General features: G+C 45.9%; 1 protein-coding gene across 5 annotated transcripts in view; it reads left to right on the forward strand.

Annotated features, from left to right (window-relative positions):
* Positions 1-16,983, forward strand: part of IFT20 (intraflagellar transport 20) — a 120,661-nt gene that overhangs the window by 38,551 nt on the left and 65,127 nt on the right. For all 5 annotated transcript variants that reach the window (XR_010241527.1, XM_063956040.1, XM_063956044.1 and 2 more), the window contains exon 2: positions 5,220-5,347. Coding sequence is in view for 4 of the 5 variants with exons in the window: in XM_063956040.1 (XP_063812110.1) it covers positions 5,221-5,347 (127 nt within the window). In the remaining variant the exon portion in view is untranslated. The remainder of the gene's footprint in view (positions 1-5,219; positions 5,348-16,983) is intronic.

Genomic DNA, 16,983 nt, shown 5'->3' on the forward strand with positions numbered 1-16,983 from the left:
TCCAGGTCGAGAGACCCTCAAGCAGTAGCAGTAGATGCACTGGTGACCCAGTGGGTTTTTCCGTCAGTGTATGTCTTCCCTCCACTTCCGCTGATCCCAAAAGTACTCGGGATCATAAGAAAAACAAGGGTTCGAGCAATCTTCATTGCCCCAGACTGGCCAAGGAGGGCTTGGTACCCAGATCTTCAGCAGTTGCTCCTAGAAGATCCTAGGCCTCTTCCTCCTCGGGAGGACCTGCTGCAGCAGAGGCCGTGCGTGTACCAGGATTTACCGCGGCTACGTGTGACGGCATGGCTGTTGAGTGCCGTATGCTAGCCAGGAAGGGTATTCCTAAGGAGGTCATCCCCACCCTTATTCAGGCCAGAAAGGGAGTAACGTCGAAACATTACCACCGTATTTGGAGAAAATATGTGTCTTGGTGTGAATCCAAGAAAGCTCCTATGGAAGAGTTTCACTTAGGACGTTTTCTCCATTTTTTGCAGGATGGTGTGGAGGCGGACGTGTGGGATCAATCAATCAATCCAAAAACAATTGGCCTCTCTCCTCTCTTCCAGAGGTTCAGACCTTCGTGAAAGGGGTTCTGCACATCCAGCCTCCATTCGTGCCTCCAGTGGCACCATGGGACCATAATGTGGTATTGCAGTTCCTTCAATCGGATTGGTTTGAGCCTCTACAAAAGATAGAGTTGAAGTTTCTCACTTGGAAAGTGGTGATGCTTTTGACATTGGCATCCGCAAGGCGGGTGTCTGAATTGGGGGCCTTGTCTCACAAGAGCCCTTACCTGATTTTCCATGAAGATAGGGCAGAGATGCGAACTCGCCAACATTTTCTTCCAAAGGTGGTCTCTTCTTTCTACATAAACCAACCTATTGTACTGCCAGTAGTTACTGACACATTCACTGATGCAAAGTCTCTAGATGTGGTTAGAGCTTTGAAAATCTATGTTGCTAGAACGGCTTGTATACGGAAAACAGAGGCTCTGTTTGTCCTGTATAATCACAAGAAGATTGGCTGTCCTGCTTCCAAGCAGACTATTGCACGTTGGATTAGAAATACGATTCAGCAAGCTCATACTACGGCTGGATTGCCGTTGCCGACGTCGATAAAGGCCCACTCCACTAGGAAGGTGGGCTCATCCTGGGCGGCTGCCCGGGGGGTCTCGGCATTACAACTTTGCCGAGCAGCTAATTGGTCAGGGTCAAACACATTTGCTAAGTTCTACAAGTTTGACACCTTGGCCGATGAGGACCTAAAGTTTGGTCAATCGGGGCTGCAGGGTCATCCGCACTCTTCCGCCCGTACTGGAGCTTTGGTATAGACCCCATGGTCTTGATGTTGTCCCCAGCATCCTCTAGGACGTATGAGAAAACAGGATTTTGATAACCTACCGGTAAATCCTTTTCTCCTAGTCCGTAGAGGATGCTGGGCGCCCGTCCCAGTGCGTACTTTACCTGCAGTTTAGTTAGAGTTACACAAGTTGTGTTATCTTGGTTTCATCATGTTGCTGCAATTGGTTCATGCCTGTTGGCATGTGTTATGTTGAATGCCATGTGTGCGGCATGGTTGAGGTTGTGAGTTGGTAGATATCTCACCACTAGTTAAGTAATTCCTTTCCTCGAAATGTCAGTCTCCCTGGGCACAGTTCCTTCAACTGAGGTCTGGAGGAGGGGCATAGAGGGAGGAGCCAGTTCACACCCAATGAAAAGTTTTTAGAGTGCCCATGTCTCCTGCGGATCCTGTCTATACCCCATGGTCTTGATGTCGTCCCCAGCATCCTCTACGGACTAGGAGAAAAGGATTTACCGGTAGGTTATCAAAATCCTATTTTCTGATTTTTTTATCCAGATAGAGCGGTTCTTAGAACCAAATCTGGATATCTTCCTAAGGTGGTATCTAAATTCCACCTTAATGAAGAAATTGTAGTCTCTGTCTTCCACGGGCCGGACCTTTCTGTGGGAGATGCATCGTTGGGCATAGTCCGTACCTTAAGGATCTATGTGGATCGTACCAGTGCCATCAGAAAGACAGACACTCTCTTCGTTCTGTACGGATTTCACAAGAGAGGATGGCCTGCTGATAAATAGACACTGGGCGAGGCAATCGCTAGGCAACGACGGCCTTCGGCCATCTGGCATGTGCCAACGCACTCCGGTGCATGCGCAGTACTGGCACGATCGCATGGCTGCAATAAACAGCAGCGTGCGATCAGGTCAGAATGACCCCCCATTTTGGAACGAAGAGCAGTTCTAAACACATTAAAGAAGGCTGAATGTCATATATTTAGGGAAAGCCGATAAGAATCTTGTCTGACAATGCTATATATATATATATATATATATATATATATATATATATCCATCCATCCATCACCAAGGGAATAAAAAATTTCCGGGCTACGAGAGAAGAAGCGTTTCAGATTCTGTCTTGGGCAGCAGTCCTTGTTCCATCAATATTGTCAGTTTTCATTCCAGGGCTACAGAATTGGAAGGAGGACTTTATAAGTTTCCAATCTATTCTTTCAGGTGTATGGTCTCTGCATCCAGAAGTTTTCATCAGTCTTGGTAATAATATGGGGACAACCAGAAATAAAAATAGAGATCTAATTTCTTCTATTTTTAACAGCAAAACGGACAAGTTTTGTTGCAGAACCAGGGATCCTTTAGCCTTCCTAATAGATGTATTGGTGGTCCTTTGGAAATTTCATCTGGTCTACATATTGCTTCAGCATGTTCTCAGGAAGATAAAAAGGGAAAGGATTTTGATGATATTGGTAGCACCGGAATGGCAGAAGAACGTTTGGTATGCAGACTTAATAAACATGGAGGTGGGTACGGGGGTCAAACTTCCTCTATGCCAGGACCTGTTACCTCAGGGTTGGTTCTAAATCGGAGTGGGAGAAGGGACCTTCTGACGTCACTAGGGGAGGAGACACGTCGCCATGGGGAGGAGCTATGGCCGAACGGTACCAGAAAAGTAAACTTGCGGGCTTGTTTCGCTCGCCACGCTAAGGGCTCAGTGGCTCGCTGCGCTCGCCACCTGATTACTGCAGGTAATGGTTGGTGGCGTGGATCGTAGAGGAACTATCCCGCTGGCCTAGCTCCTCCCCCTTGTGTCATGGCTCCTCCCGGTGACTGAAAAGGTCCCTTAGGCCACTTGAATCTAGCATCAACCAGAGCCATGGGGCCTAAATCTTGTACTGACTCAATTAGTCGGTTAGATATGATTAGAGTATTAAGAATTTATCTGGAGGAGACTGCCAGTACAGGTTGAGTCTCCCTTATCCAAAATGCTTGGGACCAGAGGTATTTTGGATATGGGATTTTTCCGTATTTTGGAATAATTGCATACCATAATGAGATATCATGGCAATGGGACCTAAATCTAAGCACAGAATGCATTTATGTTACATATACACCATATACACACAGCCTGAAGGTCATTTTAGCCAATATTTTTTATAACTTTGTGCATTAAACAAAGTGTGTCTACATTCACACAATTCATTTATGTTTCATATACACCTTATACACACAGCCTGAAGGTCATTTAATACAATATTTTTAATAACTTTGTGTATTAAACAAAGTTTGTGTATATTGAGCCATCAAAAAACAAAGGTTTCACTATCTCACTCTCACTCAAAAAAGTCCGTATTTCGGAATCTTCCGTATTTCGGAATATTTGGATATGGGATACTCAACCTGTATAAGGAAAACAGAGAGTTTATTCTTTATGATGCTAAGAAAAGAGGTTGGCCAGAATCTAAACAAACTATAGCCAGATGGATTATGGCCACGATTAAGCAAGCATTTGAGGGGGCTGAACGACCTATCCCATCTAGGATCTCTGCTCGTTTGGTTGGGACTTCGTGGGCAGTATGGCGTAGTATGTCCCTACATGGTCCTTGGTTCATACATTCACCAAATTTTACAGATTTCAAGATTTAGGGTCCAGAGACGCTGCTTTTGACAAAAAGTATTGTATTCAGCTAACACGGTACATAAACCATCCCCCCCTCCATGAATGAAGGCGAAAACAAGATTTTTGGTACTCACCGGTAAATTTCTTTCTGAGAGTTCATCTGGGGGACACTTTGTTTTCATCCATTGAGGCAGACAGAGGACTGCCCTGGCCTCCCCCTACTACATCTCTCAGAGGAACTGAGTGAAAAGTCAGCAAGTATATATGACCGTTCCAGCTCATCCACTTCATTTTAAAACTACGTGTAGACTTTATCAACTGTACTGCTTTCCTAAACCTACACCTGTGTTTGCAACGGACACTGATCAAATGTGAACACATTTTCTATGAGAATAACGATAATTTGCAAAGCTGTATGTATTACAAAAGTAAAACTGGTTTATTTCAGTGTACTATAGAGGTGGCTGTTTCTTATTTCCTGCTGGGTATAATGATAAGCTGACCCCAAGGTCATATATTTCCAAGCTTTGTGTATACTAGATATAGAAACAACAACTGTGACTTATTTATCTAAGTACAACTCCATTATCCTCAGACAGCCAGTGTGTGGCAACATATAATTAGAAGTGTATTGCATACGAGCTATAGAACAGTCCAAGTAATAATGGAGGTCATTCCGAGTTGATCGCTAGCTGCCGTTGTTCGCAGCGCAGCGATCACTCTAAAAATCGGCATTTCTGCGCATGTGTATGCACCGCAATGCGCACGCGCGGCGTACGGGTACAAAGTACTTTGTGGTTCTGCACGGGTTCTAGCGAAGCTTGCAGTCGCACGGCACAACGCAGGAAGATTGACATGAAGTGGGTGTTTCTGGATGGCAACCTACCGTTTTTAGGGAGTGCTTAGAAAAACGCAGGCGTGTCGGGGAAAATGCAGGCGTGGCTAGGCTGGTGTGTGACGTCAAAAGCCGTCCTACCGTTGTTAAAATCAACGCACACGAAGAGTAACTACAGGGCTGGTCTTGTTTTGCAAAAAAAGATTTTGCAGGTGCTCTGCTGCACAAGCGTTCACACTTCTGCAAAGCGTAAATACACTCCCCAGTGGGCGGCGACAATGCGTTTGCACGGCTGCTAAAAACTGCTAGCGAGCGATCAACTCTGAGTGACCCCCAATAGTCGTATGTATAGGACTGTATTAAACATTCGGGTCAGGTTATGTTCTGTTTCCTCTGCTAGATATGTCCGTTTATTCCTTTCACATGCGTGTGTAATGTATGTGTTCTGTTTTCTATTCAATAGAATGGCCAAAGACTCCCTATCAGAAGCTGGCATGCACTTTGATGAACTCAACAAACTGCGCATATTGGATCCAGAAGTCTCTCAGCAAACAGTAGAGTTGAAAGAGGAATGCAAAGAGTTCGTAGACAGTAAGTCACAGGGACAAAGGTTAAAAATAGGTCTCTCAAACGGGTTGGGTATGTATGACCGGCGGTCGGGATGACAGCATTCAGTATGCCAACGCTGGCATCCCAACAATTGAAATCCCGACAAGGGTGGGGAAGGCCTCCCCCCACCCCCTAACCCTCTGTTCCCACAGCTTTACCTTAACCTCTACTGTTGTTGCCTAAACCTAACCCCTCACTCTTGGTGGTAAACCTAACCCTCTCCCCTTGGTGCCTAAACATAACTCTCTCCCCTTGGTGCCTAAATCTAACCTCCCCCCGGTGGTGCCTAACCCTAACCTCTCCCCTCACGCAGCCTAAACCTAACCTCCCAAGTGTCGCTGAAACCTAACCTACCCCCCCCTCCACACACACACACACACACACACACACACACACACACACACACACACTTCCTGAAATCTAAAATAACCCACCCAAATCTAACCCTCTCTGCACATGTTATATCTGCCCCCCCCTGCAGTGCACATGGTTTTGTCCATAAGAGGAAGATTTTGCTTTTGCGATCAACCTTGAATTAGGCCCGTAGTTCTGTGTACAAGGCATGGCAGTAACTGTGGGTTACTTGTATTCTAGTCTGCATTGGCTCTTGTGTATCTGCTGGTACAAAATAGGGCAATTGAAAGAGTTTTCTTCTGGGGCGTGGCTTTGCTGGAGAAGAGAGCAGACGTGTCTCTGCTGCTCTCCTCTCTCCAGTGCTATAAACTTCAATAAATCAGGGTACTCACCCCCTGGATTTTCTTTCTGGGGGCTCCCTGTGTGTCCCCTGTGCCCTGTGGTGTGTGCTGCGGAGCCGTGGAGCGGTTTTCACCGCTCTTGCAGGTTGCGGTCTCCACACAGGCCGAAGCCGGGGACTCGCATACTCCCGGCGCCCGCGTCTTGAGCTCCACGGCGGGAGCGCGGCGTCGGGGAGCGGCGCGGACCCCGCAAATAACCTCCGGACCACCTGGGAGGCCCCCCCGGACCTCCGGAGCGGACACCCCCCTGTTGTGGAAGATCGGAGGGACGCAGGACAGCGGTAGACGGAGGTTGTACAGACGGCCAGTGTGACTCGGCGGCCATCTTTAACTCCCCTGGTGTGCTGGCACTGAGGTAGCAGGGTGCATTTGCGGCTGTGGGGGTCTCTGGGTTGGGGAGTATTCAAGCCTGGTGGCCCTCTTGCATTGTCCCTTCCCTGCTCCTGCCCTGGGGCCCCTGCAGTGGGATTGGTGCATTTTTGAGTGGGGAGAAACAGCCTTTTACTTGGCTCTATTATTTTCTATTGCAACTGCCCCATCTAGTGGCCTCTGGATGTAATAACATACATTTCTCACATAGTGTGCTGGATATACAATACATATTGCTCTGCAGAATTCGTAGGACCGCAGATATCCCTGCACCTGCCGAGACGATCGGCCGCGATGTCCTCATGGTTGAATAACCAAGATATTCTGAAGTGATCGTTCTGAGATAATTCTGCCTACACCCGAATGCTCCTATGACATGATATGACAACTTGACTTTTGCGTGGATCCCTCCTCGATTGGTATCTCAGAAGCCTTGTGCCTCCCGTTCCTTTACCTTTGTCATTTAGCGCTGCCATGCCTCCCAAGAAATATAAGGCCGCTAAAACTGTCTCCCAGGTGGCGTTCTTCAAACCTTCTCCGCAGGCCGCTAAAGCAAAAGATGCACGGGGTGGTGCCTCTAAACCTGCTGTCCCGGTGCCCTCGCCATCTAGAGTCATGTCCGCCCCTGCCACTACACACCCCAGCTCCATCGATGACGGTGACTCGCTTACGGTGGGTGCTATGAAATATCTCTTGACACAATTTAAGGATGAAGTCGCGGCAGAATTCAGAGCGACTATGAAGGAATGTCAGAGATCTATTGACGAGATAGGTGGCCGCACCGATCACCTAGAAACGAAAATGGGTGAAGTGGTGTCGTCGCACAATGACCTGATCTCTTCTCATGATCTGCTCCAAAATGAGGTCACGGCGCTCAGGGACAAACTCTCGGATATTGAGGACAGATAGAGACGTAACAATATAAAGCTACGTGGTGTCCCGGAAGCTGTCGCTAATGGCGCTTTAAAAGATTTTGCAGTTGACCTCTTCAGCAAACTCCTTCCTTCGTTCCGCTCAGTTGACTTTCTACTTGACCGTATCCATAGGCTCCCTAAAGCCAGGAACGCTCCTGATGGTGTCCCCCGGGATGTCCTGATGAGGTTACACTATTTCCACGTGAAGGAGGCGATCTTGAAAGCTGCTAGACCCTCGGATACTGCATCGGAGGCTTTGGGCTCACTTCAGATCTTCGGAGACCTGTCCCCTGCTACTTTAGCGAAACGGCGCTCTCTTTACCCCATCACATCAGTGCTACGTAAAGAGAACATTCTATACAGATGGGGATATCCCACTAAGTTGCTTATTTCTCGAGAGGGTTCTACTGTTGTCATAACGAATGTTGAGGAGGGTAAAAAGATCCTAGCATCATGGAACTCTGCAAGCTCTTCTTCACACACCTCTCCCGAGCGGGGCCTTCAGCGGGACTGGGCCTCTTCGGCTGCAGAACTTTGAGTATTGTTTGATTTACTACACTTGCATTGATTTCATATCTTCTGATCGGTTTGTAGTGTCGTACTTCTTACGTTGCACCAGTTCCTTAGCAACTGTTCGATGAGGGTGTCTATGTGATATCTGCGTGTTATTAGAATGTTTTTCAGTGATGCCTTCTCTCTGCCGATTTACTGTTTGCTGCCTGTCTCTGCTGCCCCGACTGCCACCCACATTTCTTTGTCGGCTGGAAACTCTACCCGTGTTTCCTTTAATCCTGGTGGCTGTCGGGGGACCTGAGATGGAGGGCTAAGGAACTACATTTTGTTTAATTTTGGTTCGGGTGCGGGCAGATTGACCACTACCCCCCACAGTTTAACTCTGAGTCGCCATGGTTAGGCGTCCAAATGTGCCCCCGCGAGGGGTTATTGTTCCGTTTCTTTTTTCTGTTATCCTTCATCTTTTTTGTCCTTTCTTTCCCTTTTCCTCTTTTTGTCCGGAAACGTTACACACACTTTCTACTTGCCAGTTGGTTATCGATAGTTATGCAATCCCCGACAGTTTTACAATATGGTTAACATTGTTTCTATAAATGCAAAGGGTCTTAATTCCCCACACAAGAGGAGATTAGCACTTAATTATTTCCATAAACTTAAAGCTCAAATCATAGCCGTCCAAGAGACTCGCTTTATTAAATCAGCCCCTCCAAGGTTTACTAATGGGAGATTCCCCCACTGCTATCTGGCCAACGGGCCAGCAAAGAAGGCGGGGGTGGCAATCTTGATATCTCAACACTGCAAGTTTTCCCTCACTTCGCAATACTGCGACCCTGAGGGGAGAATTCTAATTCTGGTTGGCACTCTTGAAAATAAAGAGGTGACATTAGTTTCTTGCTACGCTCCTAACACCAAGCAACTAGCATTTTGCAGGAAACTTTGCGCTAAGGTGCAACAATTGGCTAAGGGCGCTTTACTCCTATTGGGGGACTTTAACTTGACCCTGGACCCTTTAGTTGATAACTCTAGCAAGCGGCCCTCGCTCTCCAGTCAGCTCCATAGGAATGCAAAGGGCTTTAGCCAGCTACTGGCGGAATATGATCTTTTAGACCTCTGGCGCATTAAACATCCAATGGACAGAGATTACACGTTTTTCTCCCCGGTGCATAAATCATATTCTAGAATAGATCTAGCATTAGCAGACAAGTGGACTCTACAGTCCATCCGTAAAATCTCCATTCTCCCCATGTCCTGGTCGGATCACTCCCCACTATACATCGAATGGGACATAAATAGTAGAAAGGTTACCCCGGCCCCCTGGCGCTTAGGTAAACTCAGTCTCCTTCAGCCAGAGACCACGCAGGCAATCCAAACCACCTTGGATTATTATCTTTCTGAGAACTCTCCTCAGGAGACATCTATCTTCACATTCTGGTGCGCCCTCAAAGCTGTAACACGAGGTACGGCGATTCAAACTGCGGCTAAGCTTAAAAGGGCATATCGTAAGAAATTTGAACAAGCTGAGCTCACAGTCGCTTCCCTGGAGAGTTCTCACAAGGCACATCCACACGATAAAGCCCTCCTTAAGTCAGTGAAAGAAGCAAGGGAGGCGGTAAATGTTTTCTATCTAGCGGAGGTCCAACGCAACCTACATAGACTGAACCAAAAATTTTATGTTTATGGCAACAGGGCAGGTAGACTACTGGCGAGGAAGCTGAGGGGTAAGAAGGCGAAAGAAAAAATCCATATTGTCCACTCAGGGGCAAGAGAGTCTACGATCCTGACGAAATTGCAAATGTCTTTGCATCCTATTACTCTAAATGATACAACTTGAAGGGGGATTCTGCTACTTTTCAACCTACAGGCACAGATGTTCAAAATTTTCTGAGTAACTTTCCTCTCCCCTCGCTGTCGTCGGAGTCTTGTAGCTCACTCAGTGCGCCTTGGACTTTAACCGAAGTCGAAAAGGCTATTGACTCCCTTCCAGCAGATAGGGCCCCGGGACCCGATGGTTACCCTTCTGGTTTCTATAAATCCTTTAAGGAGAACTTGTCCCCGGTGCTCTTGTCAGTGTTTAATGAAGCCTCAGAAGCTGGCCACTTCTCCAAAGAGATGCTGGAAGCTCAAATCATCACCATTCGCAAACCGGGAAAAAGCCCTACCTCAGTCCAAAATTTTAGACCAATTGCTTTATTAAATACGGATCTAAAAATTTATGCCAAACTAATTGCTAACCGTATCAGTCCCCTTCTCCCTTCCCTTATCAACCCTGATCAAGTGGGCTTCATCTTAAACCGACAGGCCCCGGATAATACGCGTAGGGTGATTAATGTTATTGAACACTCTGCCAGTAGAAGAGAACCCCTCCTAGTTTTGTCTCTAGACGCCAAAAAGGCGTTCGATAGATTGAACTGGGAATTTATGAGATTAACTCTGGACAAATTTGGCTTCTCTGGAAGGATCTTAGACTCTATCCTGGCTCTATATTCCACACCCAGTGCGCGGGTCTATGTTAACGGATACCTTTCTTCACCCTTCAATATTTCTAATGGCACGCGACAGGGCTGTCCGCTATCTCCTCTTATTTTTGCATTGGCGATAGAACCCTTGGCTGCTTGCATTAGATCCCGGGACTCGATTAGAGGCCCGGTTATAGGGGGCATTTCCCATAAAATTAGCTTATTTGCGGACGATATTCTGCTATGTCTTTCTGACCCTGAGGCTTCCTTGCCAGTTCTTCATGACGTCCTTCAAAGTTATTCAGATGTTTCCTTTTATAAATTAAATACAAATAAAACTGAAGCCCTCCCGCTCAATATATCTCCGACTGTGGTCTCGGGATTGAAGGATTCGTACAAATATGCCTGGAAGTCCTGCTCTTTGAGATATCTAGGCATTAATTTAACCAGAGAAGATAATTTGATTGAGTGTAATTATGCCCCGTTATTAAAAGCATTTACGGAGCTGACTGGGGAGTGGATGCTTCAGGAAGTGTCTTGGTTGGGTAGGATTGCTGCTGCCAAGATGGTCCTGTTGCCGAAATTAATGTACCTGTTTCGCGCCATACCAAGGCCCCTTCCCAAACTCTTCTATAATAAATTTAATCATGTCCTGATCAGATATGTGTGGGGAGGCTCTAGACCGAAAATTGCAAAAAAAACTCTTATTCTGCCCAAACTGTCTGGTGGGGTAGCTTTCCCAGATATAGAAAAATACCATGCTGCATGTCTGATGAGTCAGTCTAGAGACTGGTTCGACACCTCGAGTCTGAAACCTTGGGTTATCCTGGAAGCTTCATGCTTAGACGCTGTTCTCTCCCTGACTTGTTTTGGCTACCACTGTCTGCTGCTCGGAGTAGGGCCGGATCCTGCAAGTCTATTAAAACGACCCTAGATTCATGGCATAAACTAGTGCTCTCTTCGGAAGAGATTAATTTACCTGCCCCCTGCCTGTCGTTATCTGCTCTTATGTCATCGATTCTTAATGTCTCCTTAGAGAAGTGGATTCGGAAGGGGCTTTCCACTGTGGGTGATTTATTTGTAGGAGACGTCTTGATGTCCTTTTCTCAATTGCGAGAGAGATTTGGGATTCGGACTCAAGATTTTTTCAAATACCTGCAGGTGAGAAGTTGGTTACACTCATTTACTCCCTCACATCTCCACAAACCTTCTCTTCCGGCTTATATTATAAACCGATTGGAGTCGTCCTCGCATAAATATGGGATTACGTGGTGGTACCAATTTCAATTGACTAACGGCCCCCAGACAAAATTAAAAGCTCAGACTTTATGGGAAAGATATTTGAATAGGTCCTTTGTTGATGCAGATTAGGACAGTATATTTAGATCTTGTTTTAAAGTCTCCAAATGTGTTAACCACTCCGAAATGTTCTACAAGCTTATACAGAGGGCCTACTTCACCCCTGAAAGACAACACAGGATCTGGCCTTCACAATCTAAATCATGTTGGAGGAAATGCGGCTCTACGGGGGATATCTTTCATATCTTCTGGGCATGCCCTCATATACAACCACTTTGGAGAAAAGTTTTAAATATGGCTAGCATAGTGTTAGGGCTCAACATCCCTCTGGACCCAGCTCTAGCGCTATTCCATTTATACGTTGATCGCCTCTCCGCAGGTGATCGCTACGTCTTGGGACATATCTTGATAGCCACTAAAGCTGCTATAGCACAATTGTGGAAGTCTGAGAATATTCCTACCTTAGCGTCTATTCAAAATAAGATCCACAAACATTTCATCTTCGAAACAGCAGAGGCTAAATACTCTTCCTCGGCTAACTCTATCCACCTGAAATGGTTAGGATGGTCCGACTATAGGAGTAGAGAAGGTAGGCTAACCGTTTATAGCTCTCCAATTTATGTGTCTGTGCTTTACCCCACCTAGATTGACCTTTTCAAGAATGTTGTGCTATCAGGTATTCTCTAAGTTTATTGTATTTTAGTCCTTATTGTTTTTTCTTCTTCCATGTCTTTTCTCAGTGCTTTCTCCTTCTCTTGTATCTGAACGCCTAATGTAGCCAATTGTATATTCATCCGACTGTGCGCTGTTTGTATTTTGCATATGATAACCATTCCGGACTTCCCCTGTGTTTCCCTTACCTCTTTTTTCTGTTCCCCATTTATGTGTGTAAACTCTTCAATAAAAATGTAATGTTTAAAAAAAAGAGAGTTTTCTTCTACACTTACTCGAGTCATACATCGCTGGCCTCAATTCCCTGTTCTGCTGATCAGTTGATTGGAGATCTGATACACTTGTCGGTGATCCGTTGGTGGATCGGGGCAAATAGCATGTTAAAAATCCCTGATTCACCGGTCCCAACCATATTTTTGTCAAAATAGTCAAGTCCCAACATGTTCGCTTGCAGAACATGGATTTACTTTGGGTACTCTGGTTTCCACCCACAATCCAAAAATATATTGGTAGGTTAATAGTCTCCTTACAAAATGATCCCTTGTGCGTATTGTATGTGTGTGCATGTGGTAGGGAACATATATTGTAAGCTCCACTGGGACAAGGACTGACTTGAATAGGAAAATATTCTCTGTAAAGCGCTGCGGAATATGTGTGCGCTATATAAATAACTGGTTATAAATACATTTCTGCCTGATATATGGGCCCCATTAGAGTCCTGGTAACTAAATATGAAGGTTATTAAAAACTGTAACAATTGTGAAAAAAAGCGACAACCATCTAGGAGACCAGCGCACTACGTTGTGTAAATATCCGTAACATGCCAGCGATGTGCGAGACAAACATGATCTAAGGGTGTGTACACACTGTGAGATATATTCTTTCGATTTTGAGTATATAGTCAAAATCGCAAGAAAAGTTAGTGCATATCCCAAGGTGAAAGTCGCCTTGCGATCCAGATTCGATCCTGATGCGCGGTCCCGCCAGGTCGGCATCGCAAGAAAAGATAGGCTGTGCAGGCAAGTCAATCTTTGCTAGATCGGTGTACTATCTAGTTCATCTCACATGTCAATGACATCTCACATAAGCCAAAATCTCACATAAGCCAAAATCGTAAGCACACATAGGGGTATATGCAATTCCGGGCGAATTGCGGCACTTTTTCGCCCGTTTTTAAATTCGACACAATTCGACCGTCGAATTCCGGCAGGTGGGTGCCGGAATTCGACATATTTAATAAAAAACGGATTCAACAATCCCACTGTCGAAAAACGGCTGAATTGACGGATTTTGATTCGATTTTTAAAAATGTAAAAAAAACGGTAAAAAACCCGAAACAAATTTGCGTGGGGTCCCCCCACCTAAGCATAACCAGCCTCGGGCTCTTTGAGCCGGTCCTGGTTGCCAAAATACGGGGGGAAAAATGACAGGGGATCCCCCGTATTTTAACAACCAGCACTGGGCTCTGCGCCTGGTCCTGGTGCAAAAAATACGGGGGACAAAAAGAGTAGGGGTCCCCCGTATTTTTTGTACCAGCACCGGGCTCCACTAGCTGGACAGATAATGCCACAGCCGGGGGAAACTTTTATACCGCTCCCTGCGGCCGTGGCATTAAATACCCAACTAGTCACCCCTGGCCGGGGTACCCTGGAGGAGTGGGGACCCCTTCAATCAAGGGGTCCCAGCCACCCAAGGGCCAGGGGTGAAGCCCGAGGCTGTCCCCCCATCCAAGGGCTGCGGATGGGGGGCTGACAGCCATGTGTAAAAATGAAAGAATATTGGGTTTTGCAGAAGAACTACAAGTCCCAGCAAGCCTCCCCCGCAAGCTGGTACTTGGAGAATCACAAGTACCAGCATGCGGGGGGGGGGGGGGGAAACGGGCCCGCTGGTACCTGTAGTTCTTCTGCAAAAAAAATACCCAAATAAAAACAGGACACACACACCTTGAAAGTAAAACTTTATTACATACATGCCGACACATACATACTTACCTATGTTGACACGCCGACTCTGGCCACGTCTCCGTCTGTCGACGTCCGGGGTACCTGAAAATAAAATTATATACTCACCTGATCCAGTGTCCGGTTCTTTTATTGTACTCCTCGTACTTGCCACAAAAAAAAAACGCATAGCCGATCCAGACGGACTGAAAGGGGTCCCATGTTTACACATGGGACCCCTTTCCCCGAATGCAGGGACCCCCGTGACTGCTGTTACAGAAGGTCCCTTCAGCCAATCAGGGAGCGCCACGTCGTGGCACTCTCCTGATTGGCTGTATGCGCGTCGGAGCTGTCAGACGCGCATCGCACAGCCCCCTCCATTATCTTCAATGGTGGGAACTTTGCGGTCAGCGGTGAGGTCACCCGTGGTCAGCGGCTGACCGCGGGTAACCCCACCGCTGACCGCAAAGTTCCCACCATTGAAACTAATGGAGGTGCTGTGCGATGCGCTGTCTGACAGGAGTCACAGGGGGTCTCAGCATTCGGGGAAAGGGGTCCCATATGTTAACATGGGACCCCTTTCAGTCCGTGTGGATCGGGTAAATGCGTTTTTTTATTTTGCCAAGTACGAGGATTACAAATATCACTGGACACTGGATTTAGGTGAGTATAATTTTATTTTCGGGTACACCCCGTGGATTCTACTTGGACAAGTGGACCGAACGTCGTGTCAACCTAGGTAAGTATGTGTGTGTGTCGACATGTATGTAATAAAGTTGTACTTTCAAGGTGTGCGTGTCCTTTTTTTATTTGGGTATTTTTTTTGCAGTAGAACTACAGGTACCAGCGGGCCCGTTTAACCCCCGCATGCTGATACTTGTGGTTCTCCAAGTACCAGCTTGCGGGGGAGGCTTGCTGGGACTTGTAGTTCTGCTGCAAAAAAACAATATTCTTTCATTTCACAAAAGGCTATCGGCCTCCCATCCGCATCCCATGGATGGGGGGGACAGCCTCGGGCTTCACCCCTGGCCCTTGGGTGGCTTGTAGTGGGGGAACCCCTTGATTGAAGGGGTCCCCACTCCTCCAGGGTTCCCGGCCAGGGGTGACTAGTTGGGGTTTTAATGGCACGGCCGCAGGGACCGATATCAAAGTGTCCCCCGGCTGTGGCATTATCTCCCCAGCTAGTGGAGCCCGGTGCTGGTTCCAAAAATACGGGGAACCCCTACGCTTTTTGTCCCCCGTATTTTTGGCACCAGGACTGGATGCAGAGCCCGGTGCTGGTTCTAAAAATACGGGGGATCCCTTGTCATTTTCCCCCCCGTATTTTTACAACCAGGACCGGCTCAAAGAGCCCGAGGCTGGTTATGCTTAGGAGGGGGGACCCCACGCATTTTTTTTTCTGATTTTTAACCCATTCCATAAAAAATATATATATATTTTAAAAAATATATAAAAAATACTTGTGCCTCCTAAATAGACAAACCAAGTACCTAATCCCTTCTAATATAAATAGATATGCTATTACCAATAAAAAAAACACAAAAAAAAACATGTTTTTAAATTTTTTTTTATTAGATTCCGCCAGCAAAGTGAGGCAGATTGAAAATGACGAATTTACTGTCTAAAAGCACTGTTGTCCAATTTACAATCTTCAATTGAATATACTTTTATCGAAATGCCGCATTTGTACCATTGCAGAAATGTCGAATTTGTCAAATGTCGAATTTCAAAAAGTCGAATTTGGAAAGTCCGTTTTTTTGACGAAAAGTACTGAATTGCATTGTCGATTTTTTTTTTATTTTTTTTTTGCGAAAATGGCCAGTTTTTCCGACATTTTCGGTAATTTGACCGCAATTGCATATACCCCATAGTCCATATCTCAAGAAAAGTTAGTCAAAATCTGTGCTATCTGGGCTCCGGGGAGTTCAAGGGAAATCGCAAGTGAAAATCGGCCATAGCAAGGATCTCCCTGTGTCTAAGGGCAAGTTACTGTTTCCTGCTACACATACTGAGCTAAAGCCTATTAAGTCGATCAAACACAAATTTATGTATACCTGGCATTATATACTTTTTTTAATTATGGAATGTCACCTGTAACAACCAGATCACGTTTTATAGCATAATTTAAAGGATAATTCAACCAAATATGAAATAATATCTGTGATAAATTGTTTTTTTTTCCAAGAAATATATGTTTATGTTTACTATGTTGAGCATAGACCAATCTTTTGTAGAAGTCTCTTTATACACCAGTAACTTTCTCTGGCTTTTAGTCTTTTGAAATGCAGTTCTGCAGGCGGAAGGGCAGCCTTCAGTTTAAATCACATCTCTGTGCAATGATTGTGGTAATAAACTACACCTCCCATCATTCACTGCAACTCTGAAACTCCTACAGCAGATTTAACTGTATCTGTCTTTCCCATTTGAAATCTTTATTATCAAGCTTCTTGCACATGTGATGGCATCTGTTTATACTATTGGCAGTGGCAAATCTCCCATTAGGCACTAGGGGCGGCACCTATTTTGGTGTCGGCACAAAGAAACTTGTGTTGTTACTGTCATCCTAAAAAAGTACCAGTAACTACAAAATTTCTGCAGCGGGGTACACTGGGATTCCACAGGGAATACATTGGGGTGTAGAGTTGCATCTTGATCCGAGGCACCAACAGGCTAAAGCTTTGACTGTTCCCAGGATGCATT

The sequence above is a fragment of the Pseudophryne corroboree genome, chromosome 2 (genome assembly GCF_028390025.1).
Source record: "Pseudophryne corroboree isolate aPseCor3 chromosome 2, aPseCor3.hap2, whole genome shotgun sequence".
Lineage (NCBI taxonomy): Eukaryota > Metazoa > Chordata > Amphibia > Anura > Myobatrachidae > Pseudophryne > Pseudophryne corroboree.